Here is a 19,349-nt window from a genome sequence, read left to right on the forward strand (position 1 = left end):
AGGTGTGTACAGCACAGTGATCTACTCTTCAACCACTCAGTGTCCACACATCACCCGGGTTTTGTACATGGAGAAGAACAAAAACAAAAAGAATTGGACAAACAAGCCTGTCTAAAGAAATCAATGTGTTCATTGAAGTGCAATTTGTAGTTTCTCACAACAAATGACAGTGTAATGGCCGACAGGGCTGGTGTGTGATGTCGCTCCTCCGTCATAATTGCTGTTCCAACACCTCAATTGTCCCCTTGACATTCTGGTTGTCTTAGATCCTCTCCACCTCGGCCTGGAAATACGGTTATCAGCGCTCGTTGACTTGGGACATCACCTCTCTGAGTTCATTACTAAAGTGAAAGGCTGTGGTACTCAGATGAAGTGAATGTGAGCCAACCACATGGATGGAGTCTGGGTAAAATCATACAGGCTGAGCCATAAAAGCCACCGGGTTCAGTGTTTTTAGCAGTTAAAGATTACTTGCTTCAAAATGATGGTTAAAACAATTAAAACAATATCATTTAATCAAATGTTAATGTTATCCTCCTGCTCAGCAGATTTTTGTCCCAACTATGCAAATGTTAGAATCTGAATTTTTGAAGATTTTACCGCATAAACTGCATCAGAAATAGGAATAGGACACTGACTAGACTTTGAGAGGAGGTGATGACGGCCATGTGGTGAAACCTTTGGAAATTCACAATGTGTTAACTGTCTGTGTGTTTGTGTGTGTGTGTGTGTGTGTGTGTGTGTGTGTGTGTGTGAGAGAGAGAGAGAGAGAGAGAGAGTTAGGGTTATATACACTATAATCACTGTTACAGCTGAGGTGAGAGGAAAGTGAGAAGTGTTGTTTCCATGGCAACCGACATGTCAGCCAAGGGCTGAGGTGTGTCTTTGCTTTACCAGGTAATAACTAATGCAAGCACACACACACACACACACACACACACACACACACACACACACACACACACACACACACACACACACACACACACACACACACACACACACAAAGAAAAAGATTAATTAAAGGTTTGAGGAGTGGAGCAGGTTCATCCTGTGACAGTCCTTCACTCAGGAGTGAGGCTTAATAATTCTAAAGGGCAACAAAGGTAAATTGATGGAGCACCTGCTCTTCCTCACCCCGTGGCCTTCACATTAACAGACACACAAAGTACTGTTTACCACAAGTTCCTTCACAGTGATAAAAATTCCCTTTAATTGCTGGAGACAGCTGTGAGTAATGTAGGAACTCGCTTCCTTACACAGAACAAAGCGTGAACAAGGCAACAGCGTATTCAGCAAAGGTAGAGCTACTTTGTGCAATAATCTCAAGTACGGTGAATAAAAAAACAACATATGGAGGTTGAGGATGGAGACAGTGTGGTCTTCTAAATGATAATGTGACAGGCTGCTTTCAACACACGCTTCATACAATCTTTAAACTGTACAAATAGCATCGATCAGCTAACACTGGCTCTTTACACTGGTTATTTTATTTGCCCTGTGATTCTGTGTTTCGTCTCTGCAGCCTCTGCAGCCTCTGCAGCCCAAGGACGACTCTTATGTTGATCTATATGATTATGACACAATTATGATCAAATATTTTCTTGACAATTAAGGAGAAGCAGCCACTTAGTGGGAAATCTTAGTCATAAGTGCGGTACAGTTTCCCGGGAAAGAGGCTTTTGAGTGAGTTCGTCCTAAAGCGACTGTCATTACAGACTAATGGTATGTTTCTAATTATCGTGGCTCTGAGCTATAAGTCATTAGTGTCATCCTGAAGATCAACACTGCACTGTTTACACAATAATCGGGTACGTTCTTCAGTTTATTGCTATGCGAATCATAATTAGTGAGTGGAGTCTGGACACTGGGTCCATTAGTCAGATTTCACATTGAATTCAAGTGTTAGTTGCTCCAGGAGAAAAAGGCGTCTGCAGGTTTCACCTGCTGTGTCTCTGCTTGTAGCAGCAGCCGATGATGGTGCTGTGACAGGATGGAAGGACCTCTTGGACACGCGCGGAGCCTCGCAAGAGGAACGCTGCGCTGGCTTTGTATTGTATGCATCAGCGTGTAAATATGTGAGCGTGATTGATGGTGTTATGATGGTGTGGCGATGGTGACCCAGTGGATCAGGCTGCTCCCGAGAGGAACATGTTGTTCATCTCTGTTGTCAAGGCTGATTAGTCGAAGGATGAAACCATTGTTGTGTTGGTGTTTAAAAGAGAAACTAAAAGATAAAAACTGAATCCAACTCTTTGGATCTAGTCTTGCTATGGCATTTGAGGACACAGCAGCATATCAGTCTAAAACCTGACTAGGATTTTAATAGAGATAAAGACTTCCAGACACAAGCAGGCATCAGATTCACAGCACCATATGCTCTGTCTGTGCCAATGAGCATAATGTCTCCCTTTGTGAGCGCAATCCTACTTTACTTTGGTCTCCCCTTCTCACACAAACATAAACAGATGGCAGATAAAGCGTATGATAAACTGTGGGTAAATGCCAGTACACGGGCACGTGTTTGTGCCTGCATCTGAATCTTAAAGAGCGCTTCCTCGCACTGGTCGAGGCAAAACCCAGATAAAATCAGAGCCAAGGCAAAGACAGCCACAGTTATGGGCGAGGGCACCGCACGCGGTCTGGAATTAGCTTAGGAAGCTGAAGCAGACGCTGCTCTGACAGCCTGTCCAACTCTGTCTGCATCATGTAGGTCACACAAAGGTCAGCAATGATGAAGCGGAGACAAAAGCATTCACTGTCCACTCCATCACATCAACTTCTCCCACAATCGCAACAGGAAGCAGTTCTCTCATTTAAAGGACGACTGATCTGTAAAGTGGTCCTCAAGTTTTTGACAAAACGAAGCTAAAATGTAAATAGAATCCTTTAGAGGAATACACAATCCTTTTTTCACTATTTTCACTACTTGACAGTGAATTTGTTTTAAAACTGCAGCAAAGGAGCAAACAAGAAGGAGCAGAGTCACAGCAGATTGTTAGATCAAAAGCTACAGGCAGCGCAACTTCAGCCTCTCCACAAGACATCAAGCTTTCCCTCGTCCTGCTGCTGTGCAGAAAACTAGTTACACTGCGTGCAGCACGGCATCAGAGCTCATCTGAGATTATTATTGACTCCTTTATTAAGGAAAAATGAGGTTGTTTGTTGGCACCGCAAACAGACACACTTATTTTCTGATCTTCTGATTTTGTTAAGACGCTGCTGAAATGTCTGCTGACGTTTGAAACTGAACTTGGTCTCACACCAGGTAACGCTACATCATCCAGGATTGAGGATTTGGCAGTTCTGGGCCTGTAGTGTCTGATTAGCAGCTGACAGACGCTGCTCAGGTTCTGCTCCAGTATAGACTTTCCATCCACTCACCTCCTCCACTGTCCTTCTCCTCTTCCTCGATGCTGTTCTTGATGCTGTCGTACTCTTCGTCAATGTTCTGGTTGCCTCGGATCTGGCTGAGCACGCGGCGAGCCTTCTGGGTCAGGCCACGCTGGATCAACCAGCGAGGGCTCTCGGGCAGGAACAGAAATCCCACGAACTGGAGCAGAGCGGGAAGCACCGACAGACCCAGCATGTACCTGAAGGGGGGGGCATAAGGTGAGGAGGGTAATAAGGTGAGGAGGGTAATTAGCATCACAGGAAATCCTAAATCGCTGCATGATGAACCTGTACATTCAGTTCATGTTAAGATGTTTGGCAGCAAGTGTCAGCGGTTTAGCTCATTAAAAGTAAACACTGTGGAAAATGTCAAGGATTCAGCTTATTCTGCTAAAAATAATCTGAGCATTCGCATTAAGCATTTAAATAGTGTTATTATAAAGATGTTTAGGTGCACTGGTTGCTAGGACAACAATACACTTCCTATAATAATCTAACATAAAGGGTAACTACATAAACTGAACTATATAATTTGAGGGGGAGAGATGATAATAAATAGTAACAATAAACTGTCATTTGACGCGAGAGGAAGAAACTGATTTGTTTGGTTTGTGCTGACCTCCACCCATCGCGCTTCAAGTAGCTGAAGGCCCCGTCGACCAGGCTGGCGGTGAACTGTCCTCCGGTGATGAAGAGGGTGTTGACGGTCACCAGCTGACCCCTGAGGTGAGGAGGAGAGGCCTCAGCGATGTACACAGGCACTGTCATGGAGGCGACGCCTGCAACAGTGGGGGGGAGAAAGAGAGAGAGAGAGAGGGAGAGAGACGGCAAAAATCAGCACCACGACAGCAAGACAGTGTTAGGCTGAAACTCAAGTGAACGCCAGTGATATAATGCCTGGCATTACAAATGAGCAGCCACAAGTCATGGAAACATGACTGGCATTAGGCAGGTGTTTGGATCTCCTTGGTTTACTTTACATCCACATGATGTCATTGTTGTTGATGTTGAGGCACAAGTCATGACACACACACACACACACACACACACACACACACACACACACACACACACACACACACACACACACACACACACACACACACACACACACACACACACAGGATGTGTCTGATGAGGTGACATGAGACCTCAGCTCTCTGCAGCTGGCTCCTGATAAGCTCTATTAATAGTCTGCCACTCCCTCCCTCCCCCCCACTGAATCCTATCTCCCGCTGTCCCCCCCTTCCCACTGTCACCACCCTGCCCTCGATGGCTGCTGTGACTGCGTGGCCACTTGTTGCCATGGAAACCAGGCGCGCTGTCTCGGAGCAGGCACGGTGCTGTGGAAGCTCTGGGAGACAAATCGATGACTGACAGGAGAAGGCGATCCGAAACCTTAACTTCAAAATAAACACTCCTCCCCCCTCACCCTACCCCTCCCACAGCGCACGGTGTCAGAGGGGAAAGTCACGGCTCAGACCCATAGAAAAACATACAGCAGGCTCATTTACACCAACAGATCGTGTGCTGGCGCAAACAGAGTGTAGCAACACAAATTCCAGTGTCAAACTTTATCTTAATTATGAAAACAGGATTATGATCTGACAGCGGAAATCCGAGAAGTCAATCATGGCTGAAATCGAATCAACTGCTCTTTGGCACTAAGTCTGTCTGCTGGGACGTTTTAGAGATGCTGCTGAAGGACAGACGCCACACGATCACAGCATGAACGGCAGAGGAACAGAACAGGACTGTACGTGTGCACAGGTCTGTCTGCAATGAATGAGGTCACGTCAGTTACAGCTTGTGTCGCTTCATGATGTCACTGTGCATTGAAAGAAAAAGCACCATGCAGTGAACAATGTGCTATTTCCTGTAACTGCATGCAGTTTCATAGATTCCCCCTGAATACAATCACTAAACACGTTCACACAGCAGCAGGTAGATTTCATGCCAATCTGCGCAGCACTTAATCAGCAGCGGCAGCAAACACAGAAACTATGGGCTCTGTTTTCAGGGGTCTCCGTCTGACAGCTGAGCGCTGATCAGGCGGGTTTGAACTGTATGTTTGGAGACGCGAGTGGCATTATGCAGATCAACGCGCATGCAAACACATGCAGCGCTTACTAACACAAACAGTCCTCAAGCGCTTCACCTTGTTTTTTGGCAACAACTGAGTGCGTGCTTCCACCTTTTTTTATCTGCTGTAGTTTCTCCCCCTGTTGCTTCTCTGCAGACATATGTATCACAGCTTGTCTCTGTCCAGCTCATCACAAGCTGCCAGACACAGCTGATGTTGACACCGCGACTGAGACACTGATGGTTTGACGACCCACGCCCATCTTCAACCACACTGAGTAAATGCACCCATACGAAGAAGGCCGCGATGTTTGGAGACGCGGACACACACAGGCAGAAATATAGAAAGGTCCTAAAAATATTATCACTCGTACTTAATATAAACATTGATGCTGATTTATCTGCTAAACCTAGACTCTCAGTGCATCAATTAATGGAGCAACGTTTTCTATGCGTTTGAAATTGCATAGCGAACAGGCAAGATTAGCTCAACTAAAGGCTGCGTTTCCTCACTAGCTTGAACGTGAATCCCCTCCAAACACAGTCACACTCTGTTCCCTGTCTCGTTAATGAGCTCTCCTTTCAGCACCAGGGACAGCTCCCAGTCCTACTCTTTTCTTTTTTCTTCTTTCCTCCAAGTCGTCGTCTGGTCAGACTCAGGCTCAAAGCAGCTCAGAGCACTTAAACAAAGGATGTGTCTGGTCTTGTGAAGGCAGCCTCTAGGCACGCGCTACAAAGCCCCGGGCTGACTCACTTGATCAGAGTACGAGGGAGATACTTCACTAGATACATTCACTGTGATGTAGCGGAAAGACAGACAGGAGGTTGTCTGCTAAGCAGCTGGTTGTCACAGTGGAAGGAAAAGCAGATACTGTAAGATCTCTGAAGAATGATGAATGACATCCTGTAAAGGGAGAATCTCTTGGTGCTCTTGACCTTTAAACAGGCAACAAGCATGAACGCTTTAAACTAAGGGAGGCTGTGGCCTTTTATCGTATCAGTAGTCTTTTAATTCAAACCAGGTTTGGTTCTCTAAAGCTTATTATTACATGTTATACTGTATGAGTCCAATTTTGAAATGTGAATCTTCAATGTGTGATTAGTGATACAGAACAATATGTCTCCTTCTTACGAAACCATTTTGGAAGAAGCTCAAAATATACAAATGTCAAGAACGACTCATTTTCCAAACACAGCATTTTAGCAACACGAAAATTCACATGAACGAACACATGTACATGTAGTTCGCATTTAGTCAGAATGAGAATTGAGTTAATTCCTGTACATAAAGCAACAATTAATTAGCAAGCCTCTGGGTTACAATTAAATTCATCACAATATAATTAACAACTTGTATTTTCCTGCAGACGTTTTATCTGTTGTTTCCGAGGAACAAAACACTTTGCAACTGCTGGTAGTTAAGGCTGAAAGCATGATAATACAAACGTGAGAGTGCCTCTATTTGCTCTCAAGTGTGTGAAGAAATGGTTAGTGACTATTGCTGCAGGCCAAGCATCAAATTACTTTACAAAAAACGGACAGGAGGTTTTACCATTTTTACCAAAATGGAGAAAATCCACCAGTTTAACGACGTGAGGCGATAGCTATGCTAGTTTGACTACAATTTCAAACATGCAAATATGCAAATAGTCATAATGTTATTTAGCCTGGTATGTTGATAGCATTCATTGTCACACAGTGGTAATGAGGAGGTCTGTCCAGTAAACTGCAATGCTTATGACATAATAAGTCATGCAAAATTTCACATCCAGTATTTAAGTGGATGAAAGGTCGTAACTCCACAAATATCTTGTTCAAGCAGCAGAAACCTCCTAATTGATTGTAACTGCCAAGTCAGGTAACAAACCGCTGTCAGTCCGGAGCGTCTGGTGCACAGACGAGGAGCGGCTCACGCAGCGGCGACAGTAACGAGCAGCGAGCAGACGTGCAGCAGCAGCAGCTTCTGAGTCGGGGCCTGGTGGCGTGTGGCCTTTTCTGCTTTGACAAACACCCCGTGACCTTTTGCAGAGCGCTGGTTCAGAAATGCTACGCAATTAGCTTTTCCCGAGAAGCAGCGGCTGTTAACGAGCGCACAGGTGACGCGCTCGCCTAATGGCACGCAGTGAAAAATGTTTCCTTATTAGCGCCTCCACAGGCCAGAATGGGCTTCATTATGGAGCAGGGCTCGTCTGGTGCATTTTAGCCTAATGAAGATCAGCATGACGGAAAAGGTGGTGACAGGAAACGGGGAGGCTTCTAATGACATCGACGCTTACAGTGTAATGAAACAGCTGAAATGACGCAAGCGCTTTCCTTCGCATGTGAGCAGCCAGAGCTCCTGTGTGTTTATTTACTGCTATTTTGAATTGTGTAAGTGAGCAGTGGTCTGTTTATCAGACTGCAGTAGAATATAATCAGCAGCAGGTAACAGGTAAGCAAATATTTGAAAAGGGCAACAGCTGCATAAAAGCTGCATTTACTGTATGAAGATAAACTGTAACTTGGATGTTTGAGTTAACATTGCAAAACACCGTATAAGAGCTCTAACAGGTCCTTCAATGCATCTTAATAGCATTACTTTTAATTTGATCCTCAGTAATAAGATTTTCCTGACTGTTATAAAAAATTGTTATTATCCAACCCAAAGCTCCGGTCCTGTTTTCACTGAGACATACAGCCACTGCTACAATCCAGTTCTAAGCGATAAAACCTGTAAAAACGCTGGACGGGATCATCAAGGGGCTCACATGTGTCTCCACCACAGGACATAGAAACTCCTGTCCTGTCCTATGTTGAGGTTGTCCATGAGGATCTTTTCCATATTTGTGGTGAGTGTTTTTATATTAGCACTTCTTGTTCCCAGGTTTTACCAGTTTTTAATGACAGAATGAGACATTTATACTGCAATCAACATACATTCCAAAATACTTAAAAAGCTAATGAATACATAAACTGAAGCATGGGTTCTTTCTATAATTCCTCATCATCTGTTTTTCAATATTTCTCCAGCAGTAATGAATAAGCAAACATGCAAATATACATTATTGACTTAAAGATTATGATTCATAACAAATCCTCAAGAAGCAGCTGAAATGGTCCTAAACTGGGTCAGAATGCAAATGTCAGCTGAAATCTAATTGCTACAGTACGTCTGTAAAGTAAACACAAAGCTCTTCACTTCGTTTGGGGAGGGTTAGTTAAGAATTAAGTCTCCTTTCCAGTGGTTTACTGAGGAAGAATGTACTGCAATCCCCCCATGTATCACTGAGGAGAGTGCTCCCTACTCTCAACAGAACAAGTGGCGCTCAGCCTTGAAAGCCAGTTTTAACGGCCCCGTCTACAGAGGATGTGACTCACGAGCAACAGCATCCACTAGGAATAATTTGGGCTCCATTGAATTCTGATCAAAAGGCAGAGTGCATGTGAGAGCAAGCGCCGAGCGGAGGGGAGGGGGACGAGTCGAGAGAGGGGAAAGCAAAGATGTTAATGCGGGAAGGGGAGCAGAGTGGGTGACAGTGTGCATCCAGTCACATACGTTCATCTGACATCAGTCACTGATAGACGTACTGTAACCTGATCAACACTTAAAGGCTCCTGCAAGCTCTCTGTGTTCAGAGCTTTTTTTTACTTTGGGCAGCTGATTTCCCTCCTATTTATTTATCATTAGGAGGAGTTTATTGGTTGTTCTCTAATAGTAGCACATCAAATCTAATAAAGCTGATAATGATGGTAATAATGGAGATAGTGCAGCCTGAAGCAGAGGGCCATGCTGTGTAATTACAAACTGTGGAGTGTGTTGAAACGAGGAGACGAGGGACAACAACAAACCAAATCACTGCAAAGGGCTTTAAGACCTGATGACCTTTGAACTTTAATGGAGAACAAGTGAAAAGGGATCATGCACAAATCTATAAAGCATCTGCTGCACTGGGGTGAGGTAACTTTTCTGGTTTCCAGTTAAGTGCAACTGTACTTACGTCTCATGCCATTAAATACAACGTGAATCTAACTTTGTCACCTTGTCTCATTTCTATAAGAACAGAAGCCGTTCTGAACGCGTCTTACCGAGACCGACTCCAACGATGAGTCTGCCCGTCAAAAGCACCTCTTTTCCGGGGGCGGTGCTCAGTACGATCCCCCCGACGGTGAAGAAGAAGCTGGCCAGCAGGATGCACACTCTGCGCCCGAAGAGCCCGTTGAGGAAGCCGCCCAGCAGGGCGGACAGGGCGGCCGCGGCCACAGTACTGGATATGAGCACCTCCTGCCACAGCGCGCTCAGCTCCAGCTCCCTCTTCAGCAGGAGCATCGCCCCGGAGATCACCCCGGTGTCATAGCCGAACAGGAAGCCGCCCAGGGCGGAGAACACGGCCAGGACGTACACGAAGCCGGGGGTGACATCTTGCTGGAACTGCTTCCGCGCAGCCCTCTCCAGGTCCCCGGTGGCGGCGGCGGCGGCGGAGGAGGAGGAGGAGGCACCAGCGGAGGCGCCTTGGCTGCTGATGCTGGAGCTGGACGGAGCCTTGATGAGACTCCGCTCTCCCCCATCGTTCACTTTCTTCCGCCGCTCGCCCATCAGGTTGCTCATACTACGGAGGTTGTAGTCATGGTCGACCTGCTTCCGCGACATATGGGGAAGACAACACAGGAGAGGGCTGCTGAGTTGTGTTTAATGCTTGACAAAAAGAAAACAAAAACACACTCACCCACTGAACTAAAATCAGCCCCTTAGTCTGGAGTTACTGTCTTTTATCCAAACCCCACAAAATAAAAGCTCCAGCTTTGTGTTTATCAATGCTTCACATCCCCGTGGTCCTGATGGGAGCGTTGAAGAAGAGCGGAGAGGAGAGGTGGGATAGGAGGAGTGTAGTGGAACACTTCGTCACGACCAGCGTCGGCATGACGCAAAGAAACATTGTTTTGGAAGCACGATGCTGGAGTGGACATGAGAATCTTATATGGAGAGGTTTTAGCCCTAGTAGCCTAGGTTAGGAGGCGTAAAATACGGCCTGAGAGATAGAAAATATCTAATTTATGCTAATTAAATAAATAATTTAAAATTATATGTCACAACATGGTGAAAACAGTAACATTTCTCATTTTATCTATATATATTATACATTAACACATCTATGGGTTTACCTGAGTATATACTGTAAATAAAATACATTTAACAACAATTTGTATCAAAATGTTTAACTGTACAACAGGCTGCTGTTGGCCCAGCGCAACAGCTGCCTCCTACCGGCCATATTTAGTTACGACAGCTCTATCTTGGAGGAAAAAAAGATAAGATAAAATTCAACACATTTGTTTTTAATCACCTCAGCTAGTTCACTAGTATGTTTCTGTGAGGAAGGTGTTGTCTTCACAAGGCTAGTCATTGACTTGGAAAGGGAATCAAATTCATTTTATTGTTGAATAAAGTGCAAAGCACACCGTATTATACAGATTACAGAGAATCAATTAATATTCGAAATTTTAAAACTATTGAATCTCATGAGTCCTATGTGGGGATAAATGCTGAACCAAAGCATTAGCCTGTGTTTTGCATGCTCAACCACTATCGTTTTCTATCTTCACAATGTGTCAATGAGTCTTGTTCCATATCTGCCGTTTGGAGAAATGGGATGGTTGTAAATGTGTTTGTGTATAGAATAGATCAATATGTGAAAAGCGGTGTCACACAAAACAGCATGAGTACGGCCTGATAATGGCCCATGATTAAGCCCATCAGAGACACAGGGCCACAGCGGGGCAGGGTTCTGTACGCAAACATGGTGAAAATCTTTAATGTCTCGGCTATGGAAGAGTGAATCCAGTTCATTTAGGGCCTGGAAATGGCTTTGTCGGTCATGTTGCAGAGCCATTTTAACAACCTCTAATTTTCCTACCAGCACCAGCACCAAATCAACATTTCTACAAAATCACACCCAACAGGAACATTCAAAATGAAGTGACATGTATTTACGCTCCTCAGAGGATCAAGCACCTAGTTATGCTTCATAACCTTTCATTGCTAGAAAAACTTGTGACAAGGTAATGGTTAGACTAAAACTCTCACACTTTATTCAGACACTTTCTGAAACGCGATTTAATTGTTGAATAATTGTTTTACACACCAAAATAATTTTTGTGTTTAATTTTGCAGCCGTTTCAACTTACTTTTTTATTGTAAAGTGACCTTGTACACTGTACTTGCCTCTTCTTCTCATCTTTTGAGAGGATTAAACTTAAACAAAGTTTGATACATTTTCCTTCACAACAATTTTAAACACTGCACCAATTGCTATGCTAAGTTAATGAGTGCGTTGTCTTCTTCTGTGGTGTTTATGCCAGAAACAGTGAATGGACCAATGAACGTCCTCATTGCTGACGCCTCGTGTCATCTCTTTGTCGCTCGCTCGTGCGCCACCCAACAGGTTGTGCCTGTTCATGCTGCTGCCAAAATGTGACTATTGCCAAGAATCCATTGTTGTACGTGGGAGCGCGCGCCGCCTCGTGAAGACTTACATTATATCGGTCTGAGGCTACAGCTGCTTATTTCGGGTTCAGACTGTCGTAACTTGTAAATACTAATCACTAGTTTTCCAGTGGTCGTAATGATGCCACGTCTTTTAGATTTTGCTTAAACAGCCGTAATAATCATCGTAATTCGCTTTACAGCAGTCGTCGATCGTCACCGTTTAACTATGACACGACGCCTATTATTGCAGCAACTTGTTTGTTTCGGTCCGTGCATGAAGTGCAATTCATTATTCATGTGTAAAATGAAAATTGAATAACGTCTTTTTATGCTGTGTTTCGTTTCCGTAAATCGGTAAAACACATTTGCGATATACTGATTTACTCATTCTCCTTTTCTCCACTTTCAAAACGAAATAAGAAAAAAGGAAACCGGGGGCGGGGCCAGTCGCCGGACTTTCAAATAAAACGCCCAACAGCATTTGAAGCGCAACATCGGCAAATATTTGTAACTCTTGAAGGATTGCGGTCGTGTTTTGACACATAACGAGACCCACATTGATAACATTAACCAACGTAACAATTGTTTATTTAAATCATTTATTTAACCAAGCTATTTAACCAAGTGCTGACAACTGTCGTTTACGTTACGACTCATGGCGTTTGCTAAAGGAATGACAGGTCAATCAGCTCGCCACCGTCGGGTCACTTACAGAATCACCTGCCAACAAAGCTACGTTTTCGGGGCATCCTGCTTCATTAGTGCAGCGACATCACGACCTTGTCGACACCTGATGTGGAGAATTTAGCGCATCTGCGGTGTTCCGGTGATTTTCAGTTTATGATGAGACTGAAATCGCGTCCTCCTGCTTGGCCGGTTGATGCTCTTATGCCCAGGAAGACGCTCTAATGTTGTGCCGATCTTTGCAAGTATTCTAAACAGTGATTTATTACAGTTTATTGTGGCTGTTTACACATGCTCCATCATTGGACCTCCTGTCTCAGAGCCTGCTTTACCTGCAGGAGAATAACAGCCACTCAACCTGCCTCACAATAAGTGAACTCATTGTAGGTCATGACTGCCCTAATGTGCATCACATCATCTTTGTGAGGCAGATTCTGTGGCAAAGTGTGTGTGATCACATGATCTGTCACGCAACATCAAGGTGTTACTGTATGTACAGAGCAGATGAGTGCCTCCAGAGGATCTTTTTATTTTCCACCACCTACCTTCGGTATTGGTTTAGTAGTCATCATGCCTGAGAGACTGGTTCTGCATCAACTGCGCTGCATGGTGAGCTCAGCAAAGGTTCTGCCTACCAGCCTGGCATCGGAGTAGAGGACGCCATCATCTTCCTGCTCCATCGTTCCATGGCCCATTTTGAGAAGCCCAGCAGCACTGTGAGGATTCTGTTCTTTGACTTCTCCAGTGCCTTTAATACCATACAGCCGACTGTCTTAATGGACAAGTTGGAGTCAGCTGGTGTGGGCAATTACCTGACAGAGTGGATACTGGACCACCTCACAAACCATCCCCAGTTTGTGAGGGTCCAGGACTGGTGTCGGACACTCTGCCCTGCAGTGTGGGAGCCCCCCAGGGGACCTTCCAGGCCCCCTTCCTCTTCACCCTCTACACTGCAGATTTCAGACACAACTCATCTGGCTGTGTTCTGCAGAGGTTCTCTGATGACTCTGCAATTGTTGGACCTATCACTGACGATGATGACGCAGATTACAGAGAACTGACACACAACTTTGTGGACTGGTGTCAGCAGAACCACCTTCTAATCAATGCAGGGAAGACCAAGGAGATGGTGGTGGACTTCCACAGATGTCAGTCTACACCCCCTCCTCCAGTGAACATTCAGGGAATGAACATCCAAAGAGTGGACTGTTATAAGTACCTGGGTGTTCACCTTAACAACAAACTAGACTGGACTAACAACACAGACGCACTGTACAGGAAGGGTCAGAGCAGACTCTACCTACTAAGAAGGCTGAGGTCGTTTGGAGTGAAGGGGACACTCCTGAGGACTCTCTTTGACTCTGTGGTGTCATCAGCCATCATGTACAGTGTGGTCTGCTGGAGCAGCAGCATCACAGGAAGGAAGAAGCTGGATAAGGTCATTAAGAAGTCCAGCTCTGTCCTGGGCTGCACTCTGGAGTCAGTGAGGGAGGTGGGAAACAGAAGAGTTCTGGCAAAATTCACATCCATGCTGGACCACGAGTCCCACCGACAGCAGGACACACTGTCTGCCCTGGAGAGCAGATTCAGTGACAGACTGATCCGCCCTCGCTGTGGGAACGAGAGATTCCGCAGGTCTTTCCTTCCTGCTGCTGTCAGACTTTATAATGAACACTTATAACATGGTGCACATTTCTACCACACTGCCACACACACGTAACATCTCCAGAGCAATTGCACCAGTCACTTTAATATCTCACTCACTTTGTTTGGTGCAGTCACCTTACCTCATTGTTATATGTGCATGATGTTGATAACCTGGGGAGTTCTAAGTTCTAATTTCTTATAATTATTTTTGTGTTATTTCTTCTGTATATATGTCTATATGTCTCTGTGCTGTTGCAACTTGGTAATTTCCCCATCACTGGACAATAAAGGTATGCTATCTATCTATCTACCTTGCATTGAATATCTTATGTGCATGTTCCTAAGACAGTATGTCATGTCTTAGTCCCGTTTCCGGTTTTATTTTGAAGCACTTCTTGTCTCACCCACGTCTCAGCTGTTTCCATGTCATTCCCAGTTAATCACGCACACCTGACAGTTATCTCGAAATCAAGCCTGCCTGCTTCTTGCCTGTACTTTTGCCGTGGAAAGACTGGTAACGTATCTGACCGTTTGACCAAGATTAGAGCCTGCTCCTTTGGTGCTCACGTCTGAGAGCACCTGTATAACTCTGCTTGCCTTGCCTTGAGTTACGTAATAAAGACTGTCACCTCTTAAACCACCAACCTGTCCGCGCTGTGCATGTGGGTCCGATATCTGCAAAAGCCTGACAAGTAAAGCAGCAGTCCTTTTGTTTCACAAAACATTTGTAGTCAGAACTGCCTATATGTTTTTTAACCAATGTTTATTTACCAAGTTTAAATCTGCCAACTCACAAAATCTTCAACATCAAGGCTGAACTTTATAGAACATGTACTGTAAAATGTAATATTATCTATCAACATAGAAACATATAAAACAATGGCCTAATTTTTTGAAAACATGTTGCTAAAAGAGCTACAGACTGTTTTCCTCAGATCAGGATGAAAGATGAAACAGAAACAACAGTGCATCCTGGAACACTGTGTGTTCACCTCGTGTAATGCAGTCCTATGACCTATGTGAGGCTGAGAGACAGTCATCATAGACACGAATGTCCTCTTCTGGCCAAAATCCCTTCCACACCCCAGAACAACAACAGCATGCAGAGCTAGACTGTCACTCATCTGCTCTGTACATACAGTAACACCTTGATGTTGCGTGACAGATCATGTGATCACACACACTTTGCCACAGAATCTGCCTCACAAAGATGATGTGATGCACATTAGGGCAGTCATGACCTACAATGAGTTCACTTATTGTGAGGCAGGTTGAGTGGCTGTTATTGTCCTGCAGGTAAAGCAGGCTCTGAGACAGGAAGTCCAATGATGGAGCATGTGTAAACAGCCACAATAAACTGTAATAAATCACTGTTTAGAATACTTGCAAAGATCGGCACAACATTAGAGCGTCTTCCTGGGCATAAGAGCATCATCCGGCCAAGCAGGAGGACGCGATTTCAGTCTCATCATAAACTGAAAATCACCGGAACACCGCAGATGCGCTAAATTCTCCCTCATCAGGTGTCGACAAGGTCGTGATGTCGCTGCACTAATGAAGCAGGATGCCCCGAAAACGTAGCTTTGTTGGCAGGTAATTCTGTAAGTGACCCGACGGTGGCGAGCTGATTGACCTGTCATTCCTTTAGCAAACGCCATGAGTCGTAACGTAAACGACAGTTGTCAGCACTTGGTTAAATAAATGATTTAAATAAACAATTGTTACGTTGGTTAATGTTATCAATGTGGGTCTCGTTATGTGTCAAAACACGACCGCAATCCTTCAAGAGTTACACATATTTGCCGATGTTGCGCTTCAAACGCTCTTGGGCGTTTTAATTTGAAAGTCCGACGACTGGCCCCGCCCCCGGTTTCCCTTTTTCTTATTTCGTTTTGAAAGTGGAGAAAATGAGAATGAGTAAATCAGTATATCGCAAATGTGTTTTACCGATTTACGGAAACGAAACACAGCATAAAGACGGTTTTCAATTTTCATTTTACACATGAATAATGAATTGCACAGTTTATACTCTATGAAATGACAAATATCAAATAGGTTGGTGACGTGTCCTCTGCAACTTAAACCAAGATATTGCACCACTTTTAATATGTTTATGAGACCAGTTAAACCAGTAAGAAGCTTTCATGTTGCCAAAAATGATTAAAGCCAATATCTTTTTGACCGGAAGCTTATTTTTGTCTCACTTTGCCTCAATACGCATACGTAAATACTTTTTACAGCACAAAGACAGAGGATCTATTGTTTGTGGAGATGGTTGAAGCCTGGAGCAAAGCTCTGCCTCACCTGTCATTTGTAGCACAGGGAAGAAACGACGCATTGTAGAAGCCAGTTTGTGGGCATCTTTTTGGTGAAGTGTCCAGTTTGTTGGTGGTGAGGTGGAGGCAGGGTTGTTTCTAGGGTGACACATTTATTAAATGATCCTTTTGATTTGGTGTTTGTGTTAGAGGAACTCAGGAGGGCTGATGGTGAGAAAACCAGGCTGCAGAGAGTGATGAGGGCAGTAGAGGAGGACACGTCACACAGTTAAGAGGTTCAGAGCAAAGGATGAGGTGGTGGTGATTGTATTTGGCCACTAGATGGCGACATCTCACGGGTAGAGATGACATCGAACTGCAGGTAAAGGCATTTCATGCAGTTCAGACAGTTTTCAAACCCTCGACAGCATCGTGTACATGATCTCACATTTGTTCTTTCATTTTATTTGAACTCACTTGGTTGAACTTATACAAAGGCCTGATTTCACCAGTGAGTAGAAGTCCAGTTTGAAGAGTGTGTGTGGTGTAACTGATGTGGGGTTTTGATTCTGAGAGGTTAAATATGTTTATAGAAACTGTGCACTATTCACATAGATGAGATTATAGAGTGTCAGACTGGAGGCAGCTGCAGGTAAATTGAGGTTTTGCATTGTCCTAAAACATTATTTTTCAAGGTGAAAACCATTTGAAGGAGAAGAGAACAGCCTGAGTCTCAGGACCAGCGGAAAAACCTGGTCATTCCTTACATGAGCAGCAAGGATTTTTGGAAACTACCACATGACCGTTTATTTCAAGCACTGATACACTCAGACAGAAACACTTTCACCCAAAAGATCAGAGGAACGTAAGAAGAGCAACATAGTTTATGCAGTCAGGTGCAGTGAATAGGCTCAGAGTGATACATCGGTGAAACCAAACAGCCTCTACACAGAAGGACGGCCCAGCACAGATGGAACAACACGTCAGGTCCAGTTTCAGCGCTGGATCTCCATCTGAATGAAAAGGGCCACTCGCTGGAAGACAACCAAGTTCCCATTCTGAACAGAGAGGTGAGGGAAATGAATGCACCCTCCCTTAACAGAGGAGGAGGTCTCAGACACAATCTGTCTCCCATTCCTCATGATGCCCTTTCATCTGTTGGGTGTAGACCTGTGTCAGGTCCTTAACCCTACCTTGTAAAGTGCATTGAGATAAATCTTTTATGAATTGGTTTTGTATATAGATAAAACTGAGTTAAATTAAATTAAATTATAAAAACAAACATTCATTAGACACAATGTGAACACATTCAGTAACACAAACACACGCTGCAGAAAATGTCCATGCCAATAACTGATTAACCAATACTGTTAAAATAAAAAAAAACTGTTGATTGTGAGACCTGACAACACAGTAACAGACAAATGAGAACAGCTGCTGCCACTAACTCAGCAAATGTGGATGCTTCATAAAACAACTGGATTCATCCTAACATCAAATCACAGTGGTCACAGGTTAATTTGACTGCTGCAAAGAGTCAGAGAGTGAGCGATCAGCCAGAGCAGGCAGTTACAGGTAAGATAGTTGTTTGACCGAAACCTGAGTGTGACTGGATTATGAACACTTACAGTATATTTACATACAAATATATTTATAATATTGTAAAGAAATCTGGTAGCTCAGTGTGTAAAGTCTCGCCCTGTGAAGCAGAAGGTCTGAGCTTTGATCCTCCACCATGAGCGCCTTATATATTTGTTCCTGTTTCAGCCTCTGCATTATATATTTTATTGCTGTTGAGTCGTATGGTTTATTGGTGTTAAGTATTTTTCTTATTTTTTCTTACAATTATTTTTTATTCTTTATATTCTTTTAACTTTTATTCGTTTTTAACCTTTGGGAGGGAATCTGTGAAGCACTTTGTGCTGCATTTTTATGTATGAAAACTACCATAAAAATAAACATTGATTGATATGATTATCGTAGAAAATTAATAGCTTACCTTGTCTTTTAGTTGAATATTCTGTAACTGCCCTCTTTTGTTTTGGGCCACTGCCTTTAAAAATGTGTGTGCACAGCCCTGCGAGCAACCTTTAAACTACGTCACATTATTTATGTAAAACTGAAAAGACACAATAACAAAACCCTGACAAGGTGTTACGATCTGCCAAATCCTGGCAGACCGGACCTGATCAAGGTTTTGCGTTAAATGAGTTCTGATCATTTAGTTGTGTTACCTTGGTATCATTTGCAGCATTAGTTTTCTCCTTGTGTGTGTATGTTAGTTCATCCTGATGCCCCATAGTCCTCCGCCTGCACCACGATGACAAGCATCTTCTCTACTTGTTTGACAAACAGGAAACTGGCTTAAGCTCAGACACAGACAAAGCAGAAGGTCACAGAGTTCTATTCAACACAAGTCTATGAGTCCTCTGCCCTCAGCTCAGCATGTGTCTATGCAGCTAAACACCTGATGATATTTAGTCACAACTCAGGAGACCAAGGTTCCGTTCTGGTGCGTTTTACTGTTGAAAACTGTAACAAAACATAGGACAAATAAACATTGGTCTTTGTTTGCTGTATGCTAATGATTTAGCTAAAAGCAGACATGTAGTCCTAACATGCAAACGTGTTGTTAGCTCACACCAAATCAACATGGAGCTCGCCTTTACGCTAATACAAATAAATCGTGAAGTGAACAATCCACTCCTACACACGCTGACAGATTTTTTTCTGAGTCATGAAGACACAGCGGACTTTCCACTTCCAGAGCTCACATGCTACAGCTGGGCCGTTTACTCTATTTGACAGTTACAGGCTGATTTTCA

General features: G+C 43.9%; 1 protein-coding gene across 2 annotated transcripts in view; it reads right to left on the minus strand.

Moving 5' to 3' along the window:
* The window catches only part of LOC114861724 (proton myo-inositol cotransporter-like), a 28,321-nt gene extending 17,999 nt beyond the window's left edge, over window positions 1-10,322 (minus strand). The window contains exons 1-4 of one of the 2 annotated variants that reach the window (XM_029161257.3): window positions 10,179-10,321; window positions 9,541-10,087; window positions 4,013-4,172; window positions 3,385-3,593 (exon numbers count right to left, since the gene is read on the minus strand). In XM_029161257.3, coding sequence (XP_029017090.1) covers window positions 3,385-3,593; window positions 4,013-4,172; window positions 9,541-10,060 — 889 coding nt within the window. In that variant the 5' untranslated portion in view covers window positions 10,061-10,087; window positions 10,179-10,321. Of the gene's footprint in view, window positions 1-3,384; window positions 3,594-4,012; window positions 4,173-9,540 lie in introns of both variants that reach the window. The other variant, XM_029161255.3, reaches the window with a different exon arrangement.
* Window positions 10,323-19,349: the final 9,027 nt, after the last annotated feature.

The sequence above is a fragment of the Betta splendens genome, chromosome 9 (assembly GCF_900634795.4).
Source record: "Betta splendens chromosome 9, fBetSpl5.4, whole genome shotgun sequence".
NCBI classification, from domain to species: domain Eukaryota; kingdom Metazoa; phylum Chordata; class Actinopteri; order Anabantiformes; family Osphronemidae; genus Betta; species Betta splendens.